General features: G+C 35.8%; 1 protein-coding gene across 1 annotated transcript in view; it reads left to right on the plus strand.

Moving 5' to 3' along the window:
• Nucleotides 1–17718, plus strand: part of LOC100366590 (transmembrane protein 114-like) — a 33844-nt gene extending 16126 nt beyond the window's left edge. Inside the window, exons 2-4 of the mRNA XM_085502537.1 lie at nucleotides 9899–9973; nucleotides 11172–11309; nucleotides 17305–17718. Of these exons, the coding sequence (XP_085358663.1) occupies nucleotides 9899–9973; nucleotides 11172–11309; nucleotides 17305–17603 (512 nt within the window). The 3' untranslated portion in view covers nucleotides 17604–17718. The remainder of the gene's footprint in view (nucleotides 1–9898; nucleotides 9974–11171; nucleotides 11310–17304) is intronic.
• Nucleotides 17719–18201: the final 483 nt, after the last annotated feature.

The raw sequence follows: 18201 nt of genomic DNA on the forward strand, positions 1-18201 counted from the left end.
CCCATGTGTCTGACTTGTTTTGACTGATTATGTTCAAATTTTTAATATTCATTATACATCATATATAAACCCTGAATTGTCACAACAATCTTGTGTTATCAGGCCATATATAAACCCAGAAATGTAACCACAATCTTGTGTTATCAGGCCATATATAAACCCAGAATTGTCACCACAATCTTGTGTTATCAGGCCTTATATAAACCCAGAATTGTCACCACAATCTTGTGTTATCAGGCCATATATACACCCAGAATTGTTACCACAATCTTGTGTTATCAGGCCATATATAAACCCAGAATTGTCACCACAATCTTGTGTTATCAGGCCATATATAAACCCAGGATTGTCACCACAATCTTGTGTTATCAGGCCTTATATAAACCCAGGATTGTCACCACAATCTTGTGTTATCAGGCCATATATAAACCCAGAATTGTCACCACAATCTTGTGTTATCAGGCCTTATATAAACCCAGGATTGTCACCACAATCTTGTGTTATCAGGCCATATATAAACCCAGAATTGTTACCACAATCTTGTGGTATCAGGCCATATATACACCCAGAATTGTCACCACAATCTTGTGTTATCAGGCCATATATACACCCAGAATTGTCACCACAATCTTGTGTTATCAGGCCATATATACACCCAGAATTGTCACCACAATCTTGTGTTATCAGGCCTTATATAAACCCAGGATTGTCACCACAATCTTGTGTTATCAGGCCATATATAAACCCAGAATTGTTACCACAATCTTGTGGTATCAGGCCATATATACACCCAGAATTGTCACCACAATCTTGTGTTATCAGGCCATATATACACCCAGAATTGTTACCACAATCTTGTGTTATCAGGCCATATATAAACCCAGAATTGTTACCACAATCTTGTGGTATCAGGCCATATATAAACCCAGAATTGTCACCACAATCTTGTGTTATCAGGCCATATATAAACCCAGAATTGTCACCACAATCTTGTGTTATCAGGCCATATATACACCCAGAATTGTCACCACAATCTTGTGTTATCAGGCCATATATAAACCCAGAATTGTCACCACAATCTTGTGTTATCAGGCCATATATAAACCCAGAATTGTCACCACAATCTTGTGTTATCAGGCCATATATAAACCCAGAATTGTCACCACAATCTTGTGTTATCAGGCCATATATAAACCCAGAATTGTCACCACAATCTTGTGTTATCAGGCCATATATAAACCCAGAATTGTTACCACAATCTTGTGGTATCAGGCCATATATACACCCAGAATTGTCACCACAATCTTGTGTTATCAGGCCATATATACACCCAGAATTGTCACCACAATCTTGTGTTATCAGGCCATATATACACCCAGAATTGTCACCACAATCTTGTGTTATCAGGCCATATATAAACCCAGAATTGTCACCACAATCTTGTGTTATCAGGCCATATATACACCCAGAATTGTCACCACAATCTTGTGTTATCGGGCCATATATACACCCAGAATTGTCACCACAATCTTGTGGTATCAGGCCATATATAAACCCAGAATTGTTACCACAATCTTGTGGTATCAGGCCATATATACACCCAGAATTGTCACCACAATCTTGTGTTATCAGGCCATATATAAACCCCGAATTGTCACCACAATCTTGTGTTATCAGGCCATATATACACCCAGAATTGTCACCACAATCTTGTGTTATCAGGCCATATATACACCCAGAATTGTCACCACAATCTTGTGTTATCAGGCCATATATAAACCCAGAATTGTCACCACAATCTTGTGTTATCAGGCCATATATACACCCAGAATTGTCACCACAATCTTGTGTTATCAGGCCATATATACACCCAGAATTGTCACCACAATCTTGTGGTATCAGGCCATATATAAACCCAGAATTGTTACCACAATCTTGTGGTATCAGGCCATATATACACCCAGAATTGTCACCACAATCTTGTGTTATCAGGCCATATATAAACCCAGGATTGTCACCACAATCTTGTGTTATCAGGCCATATATACACCCAGAATTGTCACCACAATCTTGTGTTATCAGGCCATATATAGACCCAGAATTGTCACCACAATCTTGTGTTATCAGGCCATATATAAACCCAGAATTGTCACCACAATCTTGTGTTATCAGGCCATATATACACCCAGAATTGTCACCACAATCTTGTGTTATCAGGCCATATATACACCCAGAATTGTCACCACAATCTTGTGTTATCAGGCCATATATAAACCCAGAATTGTCACCACAATCTTGTGTTATCAGGCCATATATAAACCCAGAATTGTCACCACAATCTTGTGTTATCAGGCCATATATAAACCCAGAATTGTCACCACAATCTTGTGTTATCAGGCCATATATATACACCCAGAATTGTCACCACAATCTTGTGTTATCAGGCCATATATACACCCAGAATTGTCACCACAATCTTGTGTTATCAGGCCATATATAAACCCAGAATTGTCACCACAATCTTCAGTCAGTGCATGTACAATAAAAAAAAAAGTTCTGCAGTATATGACGTCAAACTATGTGATATGCATTTTTGATCAGTCCTGCATTATATCACACTGCGGATATGCGCATGTTATGCATGTGATAAATACTTGATATATCACATGTATTATAAATATCAGAATGGTTAAGATAAAATTGTCAACTAGGCTTCCCTAGTTTGATGTTTAAAATCATCTAGGTTTCCCTAGTTTGATGTTTAAAATTATTAACAATTCATAGGGGTCGTTAAATATGGGAAAGCTGGGAGTTATTTTTAGTCTTGATGACAATGGATCTCATTACTAGAAGTAAATTAACCAAACTACTGTATTATTCATGAGAATATTTATTAATACCCATCTGAAGGCAGCTGTAATGACTGAATGCCTGACTAATCCTGCGCCATAATTACAGTTGCTGTCAAATTGCAAATAGCAATTTTCAGGAACATTTTGTTTTGTGAGGATATTAAGCGTAAGCATCTCTTCAAAGGTACAATATTTATTATCCATTGAACAGAAACATACGTTGGAAATAAATTTAATATTCCTTTAAACCTAGCAAGTGGAATATTTGGAGGACAATTAGATGAGGGAATTTTGTAGATGTACATGACTGCACCCTGGGAATACACTATCCATCAATGCATTTACAAAATGTACCTTGTGCTGCCTAGTCGCCTGGTTAGATCAATATTTAAGACTTGATTTCTTTGACATTTGTTTGTGTTACTTTTATATATTGTGTACAATATTATCTATTATTATAACCATAACCATGACAGCCAATCAGATTTGTGCATTACAGGTAGACATATTCGTATGTCTACCTCCATCTGGCTACCTTTCTCCTATATTTATTACATTTACGCCAATAACTTGTCAAGTGAACATGATACACAACAATATTCATGAACGGATTAGGTTGCCAGGATCTGCGTTCACTATATGACTATCTTATTGGAGTGAAAACTAGGATTTTGTTATGTATTTTGCAGGTTTTGACTGTATATCACATATTATGTACAGTATATTTGTTAAAAGAGAATGGTGTTGGCATAACCTATACTCAAGCAGTGTGCAGCTCCGTGTGAAGCTCGTTTCATTGTTATATTGCTAACCGGAATGCAATGTAGTGTATAGCTGCGCACAGGATGGTGCCGGGTGTGTTTGTAAAAATCAATTTTTCGTCAGGCTGAAGCTGTTGAAATTAGGTTTATCAATACAACCATGAATTTCAAAGTAAAATAGCAGTAGAATTCAATCACTGTTCTTGAACTCTTTCAACTTGTATATTTGTGTTCATATGCCTTCAGCTCTACGAGGATGACCTGGAAGATTGCCATTAAGTGCCACAATTTCCGTTTTAAGATTTATTCGGTATAATAGTACAAATGTTCACATCAACAGAGACCCGAAGAGCTCATTGTCAACTGAGGCTAAAACTGTATTTCTTCCTCTGTTGATCATTTGTCTATAATTATGTTGGGTGAGTTATGGCACTGAGTCATACGTTTCCTGACACACTGGCATTGAGTCATATGTCACTCTGGCAGTGATTCATATGTCACACTGGCATTGAGTCATGTCACCGGGGCAATGAGTCATATGTCACCCTGGCAATGAGTTATATGTCACCCTGGCAGTAAGTCATATGTCACTCTGGCATTGAGTCATATGTCACTCTGGCAGTGAGTCATATGTCACTCTGGCAGTGAGTTGTATGTCACTCTGGCAGTGAGTCATATGTCACTCTGGCAGTGAGTCATATGTCACTCTGGCAGTGAGTCATATGTCACTCTGGCAGTGAGTCATATGTCACTCTAGCAGTGAGTTATATGTCACCCTGACAGTGAGTTATATGTCACCCTGACAGTGAGTTATATGTCCCCCTGGCAGTGAGTTATATGTCACCCTGACAGTGAGTTATATGTCACCCTGACAGTGAGTTATATGTCACCCTGGCAGTGAGTTATATGTCACCCTGGCAGTGAGTTATATGTCACCCTGGCAGTGAGTTATATGTCACCCTGGCAGTGAGTTATATGTCACCCTGGCAGTGAGTCATATGTCACCCTGGCAGTGAGTTATATGTCACTCTGGCAGTGAGTTATATGTCACCCTGGCAGTGAGTTATATGTCACCCTGGCAGTGAGTTATATGTCACCCTGACAGTGAGTTATATGTCACCCTGGCAGTGAGTCATATGTCACTCTGACAGCGAGTTATATGTCACCCTGACAGCGAGTTATATGTCACCCTGGCAGCGAGTTATATGTCACCCTGGCAGTGAGTTATATGTCACCCTGACAGTGAGTTATATGTCACCCTGACAGTGAGTTATATGTCACCCTGACAGTGAGTCATATGTCACCCTGACAGTGAGTCATATGTCACCCTGGCAGTGAGTCATATGTCACTCTGGCAGTGAGTCATATGTCACTCTGGCAGTGAGTTATATGTCACCCTGGCAGTGAGTCATATGTCACCCTGGCAGTGAGTCATATGTCACCCTGGCAGTGAGTCATATGTCACCCTGGCAATGAGTCATATGTCACTCTGGCAGTGAGTTGTATGTCACCCTGGCAGTGAATTATATGTCACCCTGGCAGTGAGTCATATGTCACTCTGGCAGTGAGTCATATGTCACCTTGGCATTGAGTCATATGTCACCCTGGCAATGAGTTATATGTCACTCTGGCAGTGAGTTATATGTCACCCTGGCATTGAGTTATATGTCACCCTGGCAGTGAGTCATATGTCACTCTGGCAGTGAGTCATATGTCACACTGGCAATGAGTCATATGTCACTCTGGCAGTGAGTCGTATGTCACCCTGGCAATGAGTCATATGTCACTCTGGCAGTGAGTTGTATGTCACTCTGGCAGTGAGTCATATGTCACTCTGGCAGTGAGTTGTATGTCACTCTGGCAGTGAGTTGTATGTCACTCTGGCAGTGAGTCATATGTCACTCTGGCAGTGAGTCATATGTCACTCTGGCAGTGAGTTGTATGTCACCCTGGCAGTGAATTATATGTCACCCTGGCAGTGAGTCATATGTCACTCTGGCAGTGAGTCATATGTCACCTTGGCATTGAGTCATATGTCACCCTGGCAATGAGTTATATGTCACTCTGGCAGTGAGTTATATGTCACCCTGGCATTGAGTTATATGTCACCCTGGCAGTGAGTCATATGTCACTCTGGCAGTGAGTCATATGTCACTCTGGCAGTGAGTCATATGTCACCCTGGCAATGAGTCATATGTCACTCTGGCAGTGAGTCGTATGTCACCCTGGCAATGAGTCATATGTCACTCTGGCAGTGAGTTGTATGTCACTCTGGCAGTGAGTCATATGTCACTCTGGCAGTGAGTTGTATGTCACTCTGGCAGTGAGTTGTACGTCACTCTGGCAGTGAGTCATATGTCACTCTGGCAGTGATTCATATGTCACTCTGGCAGTGATTCATATGTCACTCTGGCAGTGATTCATATGTCACCCTGGCATTGAGTCATATGTCACCCTGGCATTGAGTCATATGTCACCCTGGCATTGAGTCATATGTCACCCTGGCATTGAGTCATATGTCACCCTGGCATTGAGTCATATGTCACCCTGGCAGTGAGTCATATGTCACTCTGGCAGTGAGTCATATGTCACTCTGGCAGTGAGTCATATGTCACTCTGGCAGTGATTCATATGTCACTCTGGCAGTGATTCATATGTCACTCTGGCAGTGATTCATATGTCACCCTGGCATTGAGTCATATGTCACCCTGGCATTGAGTCATATGTCACCCTGGCATTGAGTCATATGTCACCCTGGCATTGAGTCATATGTCACCCTGGCATTGAGTCATATGTCACCCTGGCAGTGAGTCATATGTCACCCTGGCAGTGAGTCATATGTCACCCTGGCAGTGAGTCATATGTCACTCTGGCAGTGAGTCATATGTCACTCTGGCAGTGAGTCATATGTCACTCTGGCAGTGAGTCTTATGTCACCCTGGCATTGAGTCATATGTCACTCTGGCAGTGAGTTGTATGTCACCCTGGCAGTGAATTATATGTCACCCTGGCAGTGAATTATATGTCACCCTGGCATTGAGTCATATGTCACTCTGGCATTGAGTCATATGTCACTCTGGCAGTGAGTTATATGTCACCCTGACAGTGAGTCATATGTCACCCTGACAGTGAGTCATATGTCACCCTGACAGTGAGTCATATGTCACCTTGGCATTGAGTCATATGTCACCCTGGCAGTGAGTTATATGTCACCCTGACAGTGAGTCATATGTCACCCTGACAGTGAGTCATATGTCACCCTGGCATTGAGTCATATGTCACCCTGGCATTGAGTCATATGTCACCCTGGCAGTGAGTCATATGTCACCTTGGCATTGAGTCATATGTCACTCTGGCATTGAGTCATATGTCACTCTGGCATTGAGTCATATGTCACTCTGGCAGTGAGTCATATGTCACTCTGGCAGTGAGTCATATGTCACTCTGGCAGTGAGTTGTATGTCACACTGGCAGTGAGTAATTGTTACAGAAACCCCAATTGATGACTCCAGCACATTGGCATGCCCCATCAAATGACTCGGTTTAACTGAGCTGAAATACAGTTTTTTCTAACACGGCCACTCACTGGTTCGTACACGACCATGTATGATCGCTCTCAGTGAAACAGTGCAAATCCGACAACGTAGTAAGTTATACAATGTGACTATACTTACAGCAATAGTGAATATTTGTACAGTATGTCGTTTATATATAATTTGTCATTCAAACATATGCATTGTATAATATCACAAGGTATACAAATGACATTTCACACCCATCCTAAAACTAATGGGCTTATTCTCGGAATTTTGGTCTTAGTATCAAATCATGTTTACATGTCATCCTTTCATATTGTGATCGCATCATTATTGTTATCTTTAATAGTCGGGTTAAATAAAATATTCATGATTATCATTAACTATCATTAGTATTCTAAGCAAGTTGTATGCTAAGCAGCCCTGTAATATTCATAACACTAGAACCCCCTAGTCTGGTTAATATTTATCTAATTTGCATATTTGACTATGTGTGTTGTCCATAAATAGAAATGGTCATATGTATATTTAATAATTGCAGGTAGGGAAAGTGTGAACTGTCTGGAATTTGAAAGTATCAAATAACAAAATGACCTCTTATGTATTTAATTTTTGCGAAATTTGGGATCACTTGTGCTTGAGTAAAAATATTGTATTTAATGTCAAAAATACCTCATTCATAATCAGCGATTGTTTACAATTAATTTTTTAGTGTTGCCATGATTGATGGTTGTCTTTATTTCATCACCATTTTTTTGTGTGAATTCCCCAGATGTGCATGTCAGTCTGTCGACAGTGTGCAGCCATCAAAACAAGTTATTTTGTGAGCAGTAACAAAATGAACACTTATAGAGAAACATTGTTTACAAATTTTGGAATGTCATCTTGAGTTAGATTCCGCTCTTCTATAGCAATTAAATTATGTCTAACCTTTCCCATTTGACACTGAGATTCACTTTACTCTGAAATGTTGCTGCACACACATTCCTGTAATTTTCAACAAGTCCCATCTTTGCTGGCAGAAGGTGATATCTTTGGGTCCTAAAAATAATATTTGTGGTTACAGTTCTTTTTTTCTTAAGATATTTGTCTGAATTTTATGAAAAGAAAAGTCAATGTTCATGGAATTTAAAAGAAAAAAAGAAAATAACATACATGAATGGATTTATGGAAAACAAATTGAAGAAGAAGTATGATTTCCAGAGTTAACCTTTTCACCACCAGTTCCTTATTTTCTTTAAAAATTCACAAAATAATCCCATTTATATTCTGCACTTTTCTTCAGAAGATTGGGACAAAATTAGCCAAATTTTTGGAGTAAAAACTAAAAATTTACTCAAATTTTATCTGTTGGCTCCAAAATTAGTGTTCATTTCCAGAATTATTGAAGAATATAAGAAAAAAACATTTGGGTGAGAAAGTCTGGTGATAATAATTGGAAACTATCGGTAAAAGGATTTAATAATACATGACCAATTATCATGATATGTGTAATACATTGCAGCTTTATTACATGGTTTTAAAATAGATTATTGCATAGAATTGCATACACATGTCTGTCTCTATCAATGTACTTTAACATCAAAGAAAAAAGAAACATCACCTAATTTCTTATAATATATCTGATGATAATGGAATCACGGTCTGCTCTCTGACACTGTAGAACGCTGTGAGCTTCTTTGTTATAATGTACTTATGTGTCCTAATGAAAAAATCGTACTTACACACTGAGTTGAAAATCCGCTTATTCTGTTGACTGCAATATATGCTAAGAATTTGAAAGCAAAGGCAACAGAGCCAGTTGATTTATTGATCACCATGATATCCCTCCCAATATCCTTAAAACGTAATATACCGCAATGTTTACATGGCTAATTTTTTTCCATAAATTTTAATTAAGTCTTGAAGCCAGTAAGGAATTATATTCATTTACAGAGTAATTATAAAAAAAATACATAAAAATTTTGATTTTGTCAGAAAAATCATGTAATGCAGTTTTGAGGGTTATTCGTATTTCATGCTATTAAATGTAATAAGAGATTACCCAGGACTATGATGTGTAAATAGATTTTACTACGGTACATGTAGCAATTGCAAGCTGTCTTAATTTGCCAGGAGTGATTCAACCTTAATTTCACACTGTTTATGTACACACAGTATTATATGATAAGATATTGCTTACCTTTTAACCATTTCTGCGATTAACACTTTCACAGTCAGATTTTGTTTCTGATAACATTTTAGTATGAAAGCATTTGCAAACATTCTTGAAATCAAATCTTATTACAGATCTAAACAGAATATATGGATTATATATTTATCTGAAATTAACAACTTTGATAACCATCTTATCCTGGTTAACCTTGGTTCACAAAATAAAGGAATCAAAGAAAATGCTTGTTTTGATATTTTTATGATGGGATTTTGCCACACAATGTGTTATGTTATCAGTAATACTGTGGAATACTTTATTTTCGCTGGAATTAATTTTCGCTGAAAAGCCGTTTTGGGCGTTTTGTATGGAATTCATTTTCACTGATTTTTGATGAGTTTAATGCGAAATATAGGAAAAAAAGTATATTCGCTGGATTTTATTTTCACGGAATCATCCCTCCAGCGAAAATAGTGAAAATAAATTCCAAGCGAAAATAAAGTATTCTACAGTAGAACATTTCATCAGGGTTGTTCTTCTTGACAGTCATTTTACTTACAATGCTTATATATGTTTTCTTTTGTTGTTTTTTTGCAGATTCGATCCACTTTATCTGTCGTAATAATAATTTTACTGTAGCTGGTGAGACTGGTTATGACCAAGTGGTATATTGTAAGTATAGGTCACATGATCCAAAGACTGCCCTCTATAGTCAAGTAGGTCATGCGATTAACTGTCCTCTATAAGACTACAGTACTTTCCCGGAAGTAGCAAGACTGGGGTGCAGACATTTTTCATGTCAGAGATTAAAAACATGACAGTTAGCTGATAGTCGATGGAAGGGAATTTTATCTTGTGACGTTGATTGGTACACCCTGCAGTACAATATCATGCATGTAAGTTTACATTACACCCCAAAACAGTATGCGAATTGCTATATCTTCGACTTCCGGGAAAGTAGTATCTAGTCATGTAGATCACATGATCTATTGGCTGGTTCCTGCCCAAGTAATGGTTCTAGTATTCTGATTGGTTCATCACGTTCTCGATTTTTGTTCTATTTCCCTTGCTTACTTGACGTCAGTGCTTACGCTCGTAACTAGTCATGCTCGATCATACCCTGGTACACAGAGTGACACGACAGAAAATCATACACTGACCCTTATAGAAATTTTCCCTCTGTTGAGTGTAGTTCCTGCATATACGCTAGTTATAGTAATCTTACTATGACTATGGAATTTGTAATTTAGTAAAATCTCTATGTTTTTCCACAAAATAAGTATAAATAATCTCTAATTTTGGTAAAAAAGTGATATTTTCGACTTCATGCTAAAAACTGCTAGTCCAATTGCTTTGATATTACATATATAGGTACTACATGTGGACCTCTCTCAGATTTTTATCATTTTTGGTAAAAAGTGATATTTTCGAATTCTTGTTGAAAACAGCAAGTCCGATTGCTTTGATACTGTACATATTACTCATTTTCTAATGATATCTTCAGTTCTTTAATTGTAATGTGCATTGCTAACAGCGGAGCTATCTCAGCCCACAGGCTGCTTGTTTTATATATTTTTCAATATTTCTTGAAATGAACCCTAATTTTAGAGCCAATAGACAAAATTTGAATAAATTTTCAGATTTTACTCAACAATTTGACTATTTTTGTCCCAGTTTCTGATTTAGTGCAGACTATAAACGGTACTATTTTGTTATGAAAAGAGGGAACTGGTGGTGAAAAGGTTAAATCCATATAAGATCAGTGCATATGGTGTTCTCCTTATCTAAAGAGCACTGTGTGTCATATTCACAATATATGTAAAATTTGTAACAGTGGTCATCACCATAGTTTGTTGTATTTTTATCACAGATACAGCGCTGGCAGCAGCAACATGTGCATGTCTGTGTTTGATATTACAAGTATTTGGTGCTTTATCAGGAGTACAAGCTGCATGGCAGATCAAATCATCACTTTTTACCGATTGCGGACTCATGTTTCTATTTGCCGGTGAGTTGAAAATGTCAGTCTTTATTTCCCCATATAGCAATTAAATCCATGGATAGGTAGGTTGGTGGGTCATCCCAAATATCCCATACTAAGTACACATACAGTACATGAAATACAAAAGAGTAATTCTATCACTAAAAATATCTTGACATTCTGATCTGATAAATGTTATCTCTGTCTACCCATATCATTTGCATTATCTGATAAGGTAGGATCTTGATATCATGTCTGTGTAAGATTCAAACTTTGTGTACTGAGGTACATCTGTTACTACGCAGTAAAGATGAAGATTATTTTTTTTTATTCTGAACCAAGGTCTGTCTTCTCAGATTTACAAAATTTAATAAATATTTCATGTATGTCTGACCAATAGAATATTCCCTGTTGTTAGTTTATTGATTCAATTGTCTGAGTTTGGATGAACTCCTTTTCTGTCTGAAGCTGCTAGTAACAGCTGTTTGACTAATAGATTATGATTACTCTTCTTGTGCAATTTACTACATATCTTGGTATATCTAGTCACCCTGTCTGCACAATATTCACATCAATATTCAACTACCATATTTCCTCTATTACAATGCCACAATCTCACTGTGTTTTCTCAAATTCAACATGACATGGAGCGATGACTCTGATATAATATAAAATATTAAATTTTAAACAAATATGCCTGAGAATTATGACTGCTGAGAAAAATTGACATTTGGGAAATAAAAGACTTTTATATACTGTAAATGTATTAATTATTCACTGGGTTTTAATTTCACTATTTTTGCTGAAAAGTAAAATCCGCTAAATTAAAACATGTAAAATAATAATAAAACTTGTTGTTTCTTTGACAAATTTGTGAACTTATGAATATTTTCAAAATAGTGAAAATAAATGGTTTTACAGTATTTCAAAAGACAATGACAACTACCGGTAGTTGTACGATACATACATACAATATAAAAGGATCATAAATCTGAATATTTCAGGGGTCAAAGTTAAGAACAGCATAAGGTGCACAAAGTAACAACTCTTATCCAAGTGATATCATTTTCCAAATTTAGTCACAACCATCATCATAGAGTTGCTTAGTCAGAAAACAGGGACTTATTTTTTGACCTTTGTGCGTCCGTGCATGTGTCCAGACCTGTATCTTAGACATGTCTTGACCAATCACAATCAAACTTCACACATACATCATACTTAATATTATACATATGCACATCAATTTGTTCCACGATGGCCGAATAGCGGCCATTTTTGTGCTTAAAAATCATCAAAATCAACCAGTTATGGATGCAATTTGTTTAAACTTGATACATACGTTGGACATTGTGAGACCTTGATGCTCATCATTTTATTTTTCAGATCCAATTTAAAATGGCCGACTGGCGGCCATTTTGTTTTAATGAATGCAGTTCTAGTGCCATATCTCTGCCATGCTTTGACTGATCATGATCAAATTTTAGATATTCATTATACATCATGACATAGATATATTGGTTTGACTATCTGATTCAGAATGGCCAAATGGCAGCCATTTTTGTGCTAAAAAATCATCAAAAATTAAGCCTTTCTCGCATATATATCTTAAATTTGATAACTAACAGGGACTGTGCCATGCATGGCTTGTGTTTTCTAAAACACCAATCTGTCATCAACGGTGAGTGTCCTCACAAATTGAGCAAAGACATGAAACGCCTATATCTTAAAAATGGTAAATCAGCTAAGCCTCAAGATTTTTTTTTTTTTCAAATTTGTGCCCCTTATTATTATGCTTCATATATCATCTCAGGCAATAAATGCTATATCTTCCGTACAAAGCCTGGTGATAAAAATACAGAATTCATAAAATGACGTCAATTACTTGGTCTAAATTTAAGTATACTAAAATTCAATTCATATTTTCTTACATGAGTAATTCTGCATACTGTTTTCACTTGAAATTTATTTTTGCTAATTTCACTGACAAAAAATGAATCAGAGAAAATAGTTTTTATTTTTCAATATTTTACATTTAAGTCATCAAATATCAAGTGAAAATAAACTTAATACAAAACTGACCATGAAAATCTCAGTGAAAATTAATCCCAACTAAAAATAAAATACTTTATAGTTTTCACAATGATGATAAAACTGAATTCAAATATGCAAAGTAACACGACTTTGTATTATTCATATAAAAAGTAGAAGAATTGTGTAGTATTGAGCGTTATTATTGCTTCCTGTTGGTCATATTGATTTGCAAGATGATATGGTACATTGTAACAATAATATATAGCCTGTCTGAAGAGGGATTTGTTGTTGACATTTTAATGGGGTTCTTTGTATAGGCATCTAATTGTACATTCAGTTTGCCTTTGCCGCTTACTTTTGTCTAAAATTACTTTTGTCTAATGTTGTAAATCAGTTTTGACATTAAATAATATTACGGCAATATATGCAAAATATATTTAATGTAACATATAGGAATTTTCTTTATCTCAATAAAGCTGAAATAGAAATACAAGGCTGTGAAATTGTATTTTTGTTCTCATGCAGACAGAAAAGTAATTGTCTAGACCTGTTATCAGGAGCAAGCGCTGAATGCTAATTTACCTGTCTGTCGTCTTTCATAGAAATTTAAGATCAAATATAGATACAAGAAAATAACGTGTTATTAAAAAAAAAATACCGACAAATTAAATATCTAGTCAAAATAAAATTTAGAAACATTTTAAAATGTATTAATGATGAAAGATATAAAAAATACAAACAAGAAATGATCACATATCATAAGCCAGACTTCCTAATGATTCATAATTGAATGTCATAATTTGCTGTAAACCTTTCTGTTTTTGCAAGAGATTAATTTTGTGAGTTAGGATAAGCTGTGCAATTTTATAGTAGTGAGCATTATTATTAGGATGTTTACGTCTATCAAGACTTAATAATTGTTTAAAGTCAGTAGGCAATGAAAGTCCTTGTGCCCAATTTTCTTTGTCTTTTTGGCAATCAATGACTGCATTTTATGATTGTCAGTACATGCTGCATGAGCTAATATTATGCTATGTCATTTAGTGTCACCAATCAATGAGCCCGATTTAAACAAATCAATGACTGCATTTTATAATTGTTACTAAATGCTGCATGAATTACTATTATGTTTCATTTAGTGTCACCAATCAATGAGTCCGATATAAAATCAATGACTGCATTTCATGATTTTCACTACATGCTTGCATGAGCATTATGTCACCAATCAATGATTCAAATTTAAACAAATCAATGGCTCATTTCATAATTGTCATTAGATGCTGCATGAATTAATTATATGCTATTCCATTTAGTGTAACCAATCAATGATTCAAATTTAAACAAATCATTGCCTACATTTCATAATTGTCATCAAAAGATTGCATTACTGTAATGTCAATAGTGTCTGCAATCAATGAATCAGATTTGACCTTATAATATTGATTTCTTTATATTTGCATAATAAGGAGTAAGAGGGTCTTTGTTAGCACATATACGGGTAAATGAAATAATATTGATGGAATAATCACACCACAATGTACAGTAGAAAGATAGTCAGTGAATATACAGAGTGGATCAATAATTTCACAATAACATCAAGACTTGTGCAAAAAATTAATAAATGGTCACCGACCTCATTTATTCATATGATTAATACAACATTTAAAGTTAATGAGAAAAAATTAGTTTACATATTATATATTATAAAAAAAATTGTAGGGTGAGCAAAAAAAGAAAAAAGATTCACCAGTCTATTTTTGTTTTAAATTATTTTAATTTAAATATTTTGCTCTATTTTAATAAAGACAGTACAAAATGTATTTATATTCTGTAATGAAAACGCCATTGCATCAACTATGAAGAATCTGTAGAATTGCACTTTGTATTATCTGTAGATAAAACTAGTTTAATATTTATATATAATCCCATGATATTTTCTCTTAGTTTAACATCAGCAGACACAAGGGATTAAGAGTTTTATATTAATCCAAGCCATAGGCAAGGATTGATGCAACTCTGGCTGTAGTCATGCATGCCTGATTTCATCAGACAAAAAGGAAATATCGTGGGATTAAATATTTATCAAATTCATCTTGTATGCAAATGTTGTTTATGCAAATGAGTTGAATTGCACTTGAACCTCAGATAACCCAGTATTTCTGGAAGTATAAATAAAGTAATATTGATCAATTGAGGTTGATAAATTACATTCAAATATGCCAGAATTAGTACATAGCTGTCATAGCTGTACTATTTGTCCATGTTGGTACATTACATTATATCACATTATATTACGCTACGTATACAGTCAAACCTGTGTCTGTGAACACCTGCTTATAGTGACCACTTGTAGGTAGTAACGAGGCATAATGTATGAGCAACTTGTGTATAAAGACCACCTGCTTATAGTGACCACTTTTAGGTAGTAACAAGGCATAATGTATGAGCAACCTGTGTATAAGACCACCTGCCTATAGTGACCACTTTTAGGTAGTAACAAGGCATAATGTATGAGCAACCTGTGTATAAAGACCACCTGCCTATAGTGACCACTTTTAGATAGTAACAAGGCATAATGTATGAGCAACCTGTGTATAAGGACCACCTGCCTATAGTGACCACTTTTAGATAGTAACAAGGCATAATGTATGAGCAACCTATGTATAAAGACCACCTGCCTATAGTGACCACTTTTAGGTAGTAACAAGGCATAATGTATGAGCAACCTGTGTATAAAGACCACCTGCCTATAGTGACCACTTTTAGATAGTAACAAGGCATAATGTATGAGCAACCTGTGTATAAGGACCACCTGCCTATAGTGACCACTTTTAGATAGTAACAAGGCATAATGTATGAGCAACCTGTGTATAAAGACCACCTGCCTATAGTGACCACTTTTAGGTAGTAACAAGGCATAATGTATGAGCAACCTGTGTATAAAGACCACCTGCCTATAGTGACCACTTTTAGGTAGTAACAAGGCATAATGTATGAGCAACCTGTGTATAAAGAACACCTGCCTATAGTGACCACTTTTAGGTAGTAACAAGGCATAATGTATGAGCAACCTGTGTATAAAGACCACCTGCCTATAGTGACCACTTTTAGGTAGCAACAAGGCATAATGTATGAGCAACCTGTGTATAATAAAGACCACCTACCTATAGTGACCACTTTTAGGTAGTAACAAGGCATAATGTATGAGCAACCTGTGTATAAAGACCACCTGCCTATAGTGACCACTTTTAGGTAGTAACAAGGCATAAAGTATGAGTAACTTGTGTATAAAGACCACTTGCTTATAGTGACCAATTTTGGGCAGTCCCAAAGCATATTGTACGAGCAACCTGTGTATGAAGACCATCACCTGCCTATATTGACCACGAATAGGTAACAAGGCATAATGTATGAGCAACCTGTGTATAAAGACCACCTGCCTATAGTGACCACTTTTAGGCAGTCCCAAAGCATATTGTACGAGCAACCTGTATATAAAGACCATCACCTGCCTATAGTGACCACTTTTAGGTAGTAACAAGGCATAATGTATGAGCAACCTGTGTATAAAGATCACCTGTCTATAGTGACCACTCATTCAGCAATATTTTTTCTCAGAGACCAAAATAATAATTGTCATTCTGTTTATAAAACAATTTTCACTTTCCCCAAGTCATTTTTTTTTTTATTTTGATCAACTGCAATAAATGTGTTTTTGCCTCAGTAACATCTCAGTATATTCTGAACAAATTCTATGTCAAATATACAAGCTGGTGACCCATGGTGATCCAACCTCCATATAAAGACTACCTGTCTATAAATCAATGAAGTCACTTTACACTAGTTTGACTGCATCTATCATGTCACACATGTATGTGGCTAATCTAAATTTATATTTCTTGTTCATATATCACTTCATATCTGTTTGCAGGGCTGGCTGCATACTTTAACTGCTTTATATAGTAATATTTTATTTTATTTTCTCTTTCAGCTATCTGTGATACTCTAACAGTGAGTTTGTACCTTGTAAGTAAACTATATTTTGTAAATGAAAGACCAACTTCTCTTGTCAAGTTCCCTGATGGTTTTGAGAAGACGGTCAATTTCTCTTGGTCATTTTACTGTTGTTTTCTTGGATTTGTTTGCTGCTCGTTCAGTGGTACCGTTTATTTGCTGATTGCCAGATATTGGAGAAAACAAGAGATTTACCATCCACCGGATGACATAGCTAGAGAAAAGAAAGTTTCAGTGTCATACAGGAAAAGTATTATTAGCATTCCTAAGTTATAAAGACTGTCAAAGATTTTCTGTTTTAAAACAAATGTGATTGCAAATATATGGTAGTGAATTTTGCATATATTGCTTTGGACAATGAGGGCGCACTCACTATAAATGGTGAAAAGTTTGGACAATGCACTCATTGAATAATGATGATGGACTCGTGAAATTATGCGTTAATATTAATGAGTGAATACTTACTATCTCTTTCACATGTTTTGGGTGATAAACACACTCTCAGTCTTGAAGAGTTGAGATGTTTTACCATACAAATTCTTACAATCCAAAATAGTGTTATTTAGTCTGCATTTTTCCACATTTTTTGATCAAAATCTAGAAATAATGTCACATTTTGTTTCTTTGTTCAAAAATTAAGATTGAAATCAGTGAAAATTACAGTAATGTGAACAAATTTATTCAAATTTAAGTGAAAAAAGAAATTGGAACTCAAAGGGTTAATTTTACCCCCTAAAAGCAATGTAAATAATTTGTCTATATATATATGCTGTGTATCTGCAAATAGTTTTTTTTTCTGCTGTATGTCTAAAAAAGACAAATTGAAAAATGGTCATATCAAGTTCATTACCGTTTGTTATTTATCATTGATATT

Source organism: Saccoglossus kowalevskii, chromosome 8 (assembly GCF_978046115.1).
Source record: "Saccoglossus kowalevskii chromosome 8, keSacKowa6.1, whole genome shotgun sequence".
Lineage (NCBI taxonomy): Eukaryota > Metazoa > Hemichordata > Enteropneusta > Harrimaniidae > Saccoglossus > Saccoglossus kowalevskii.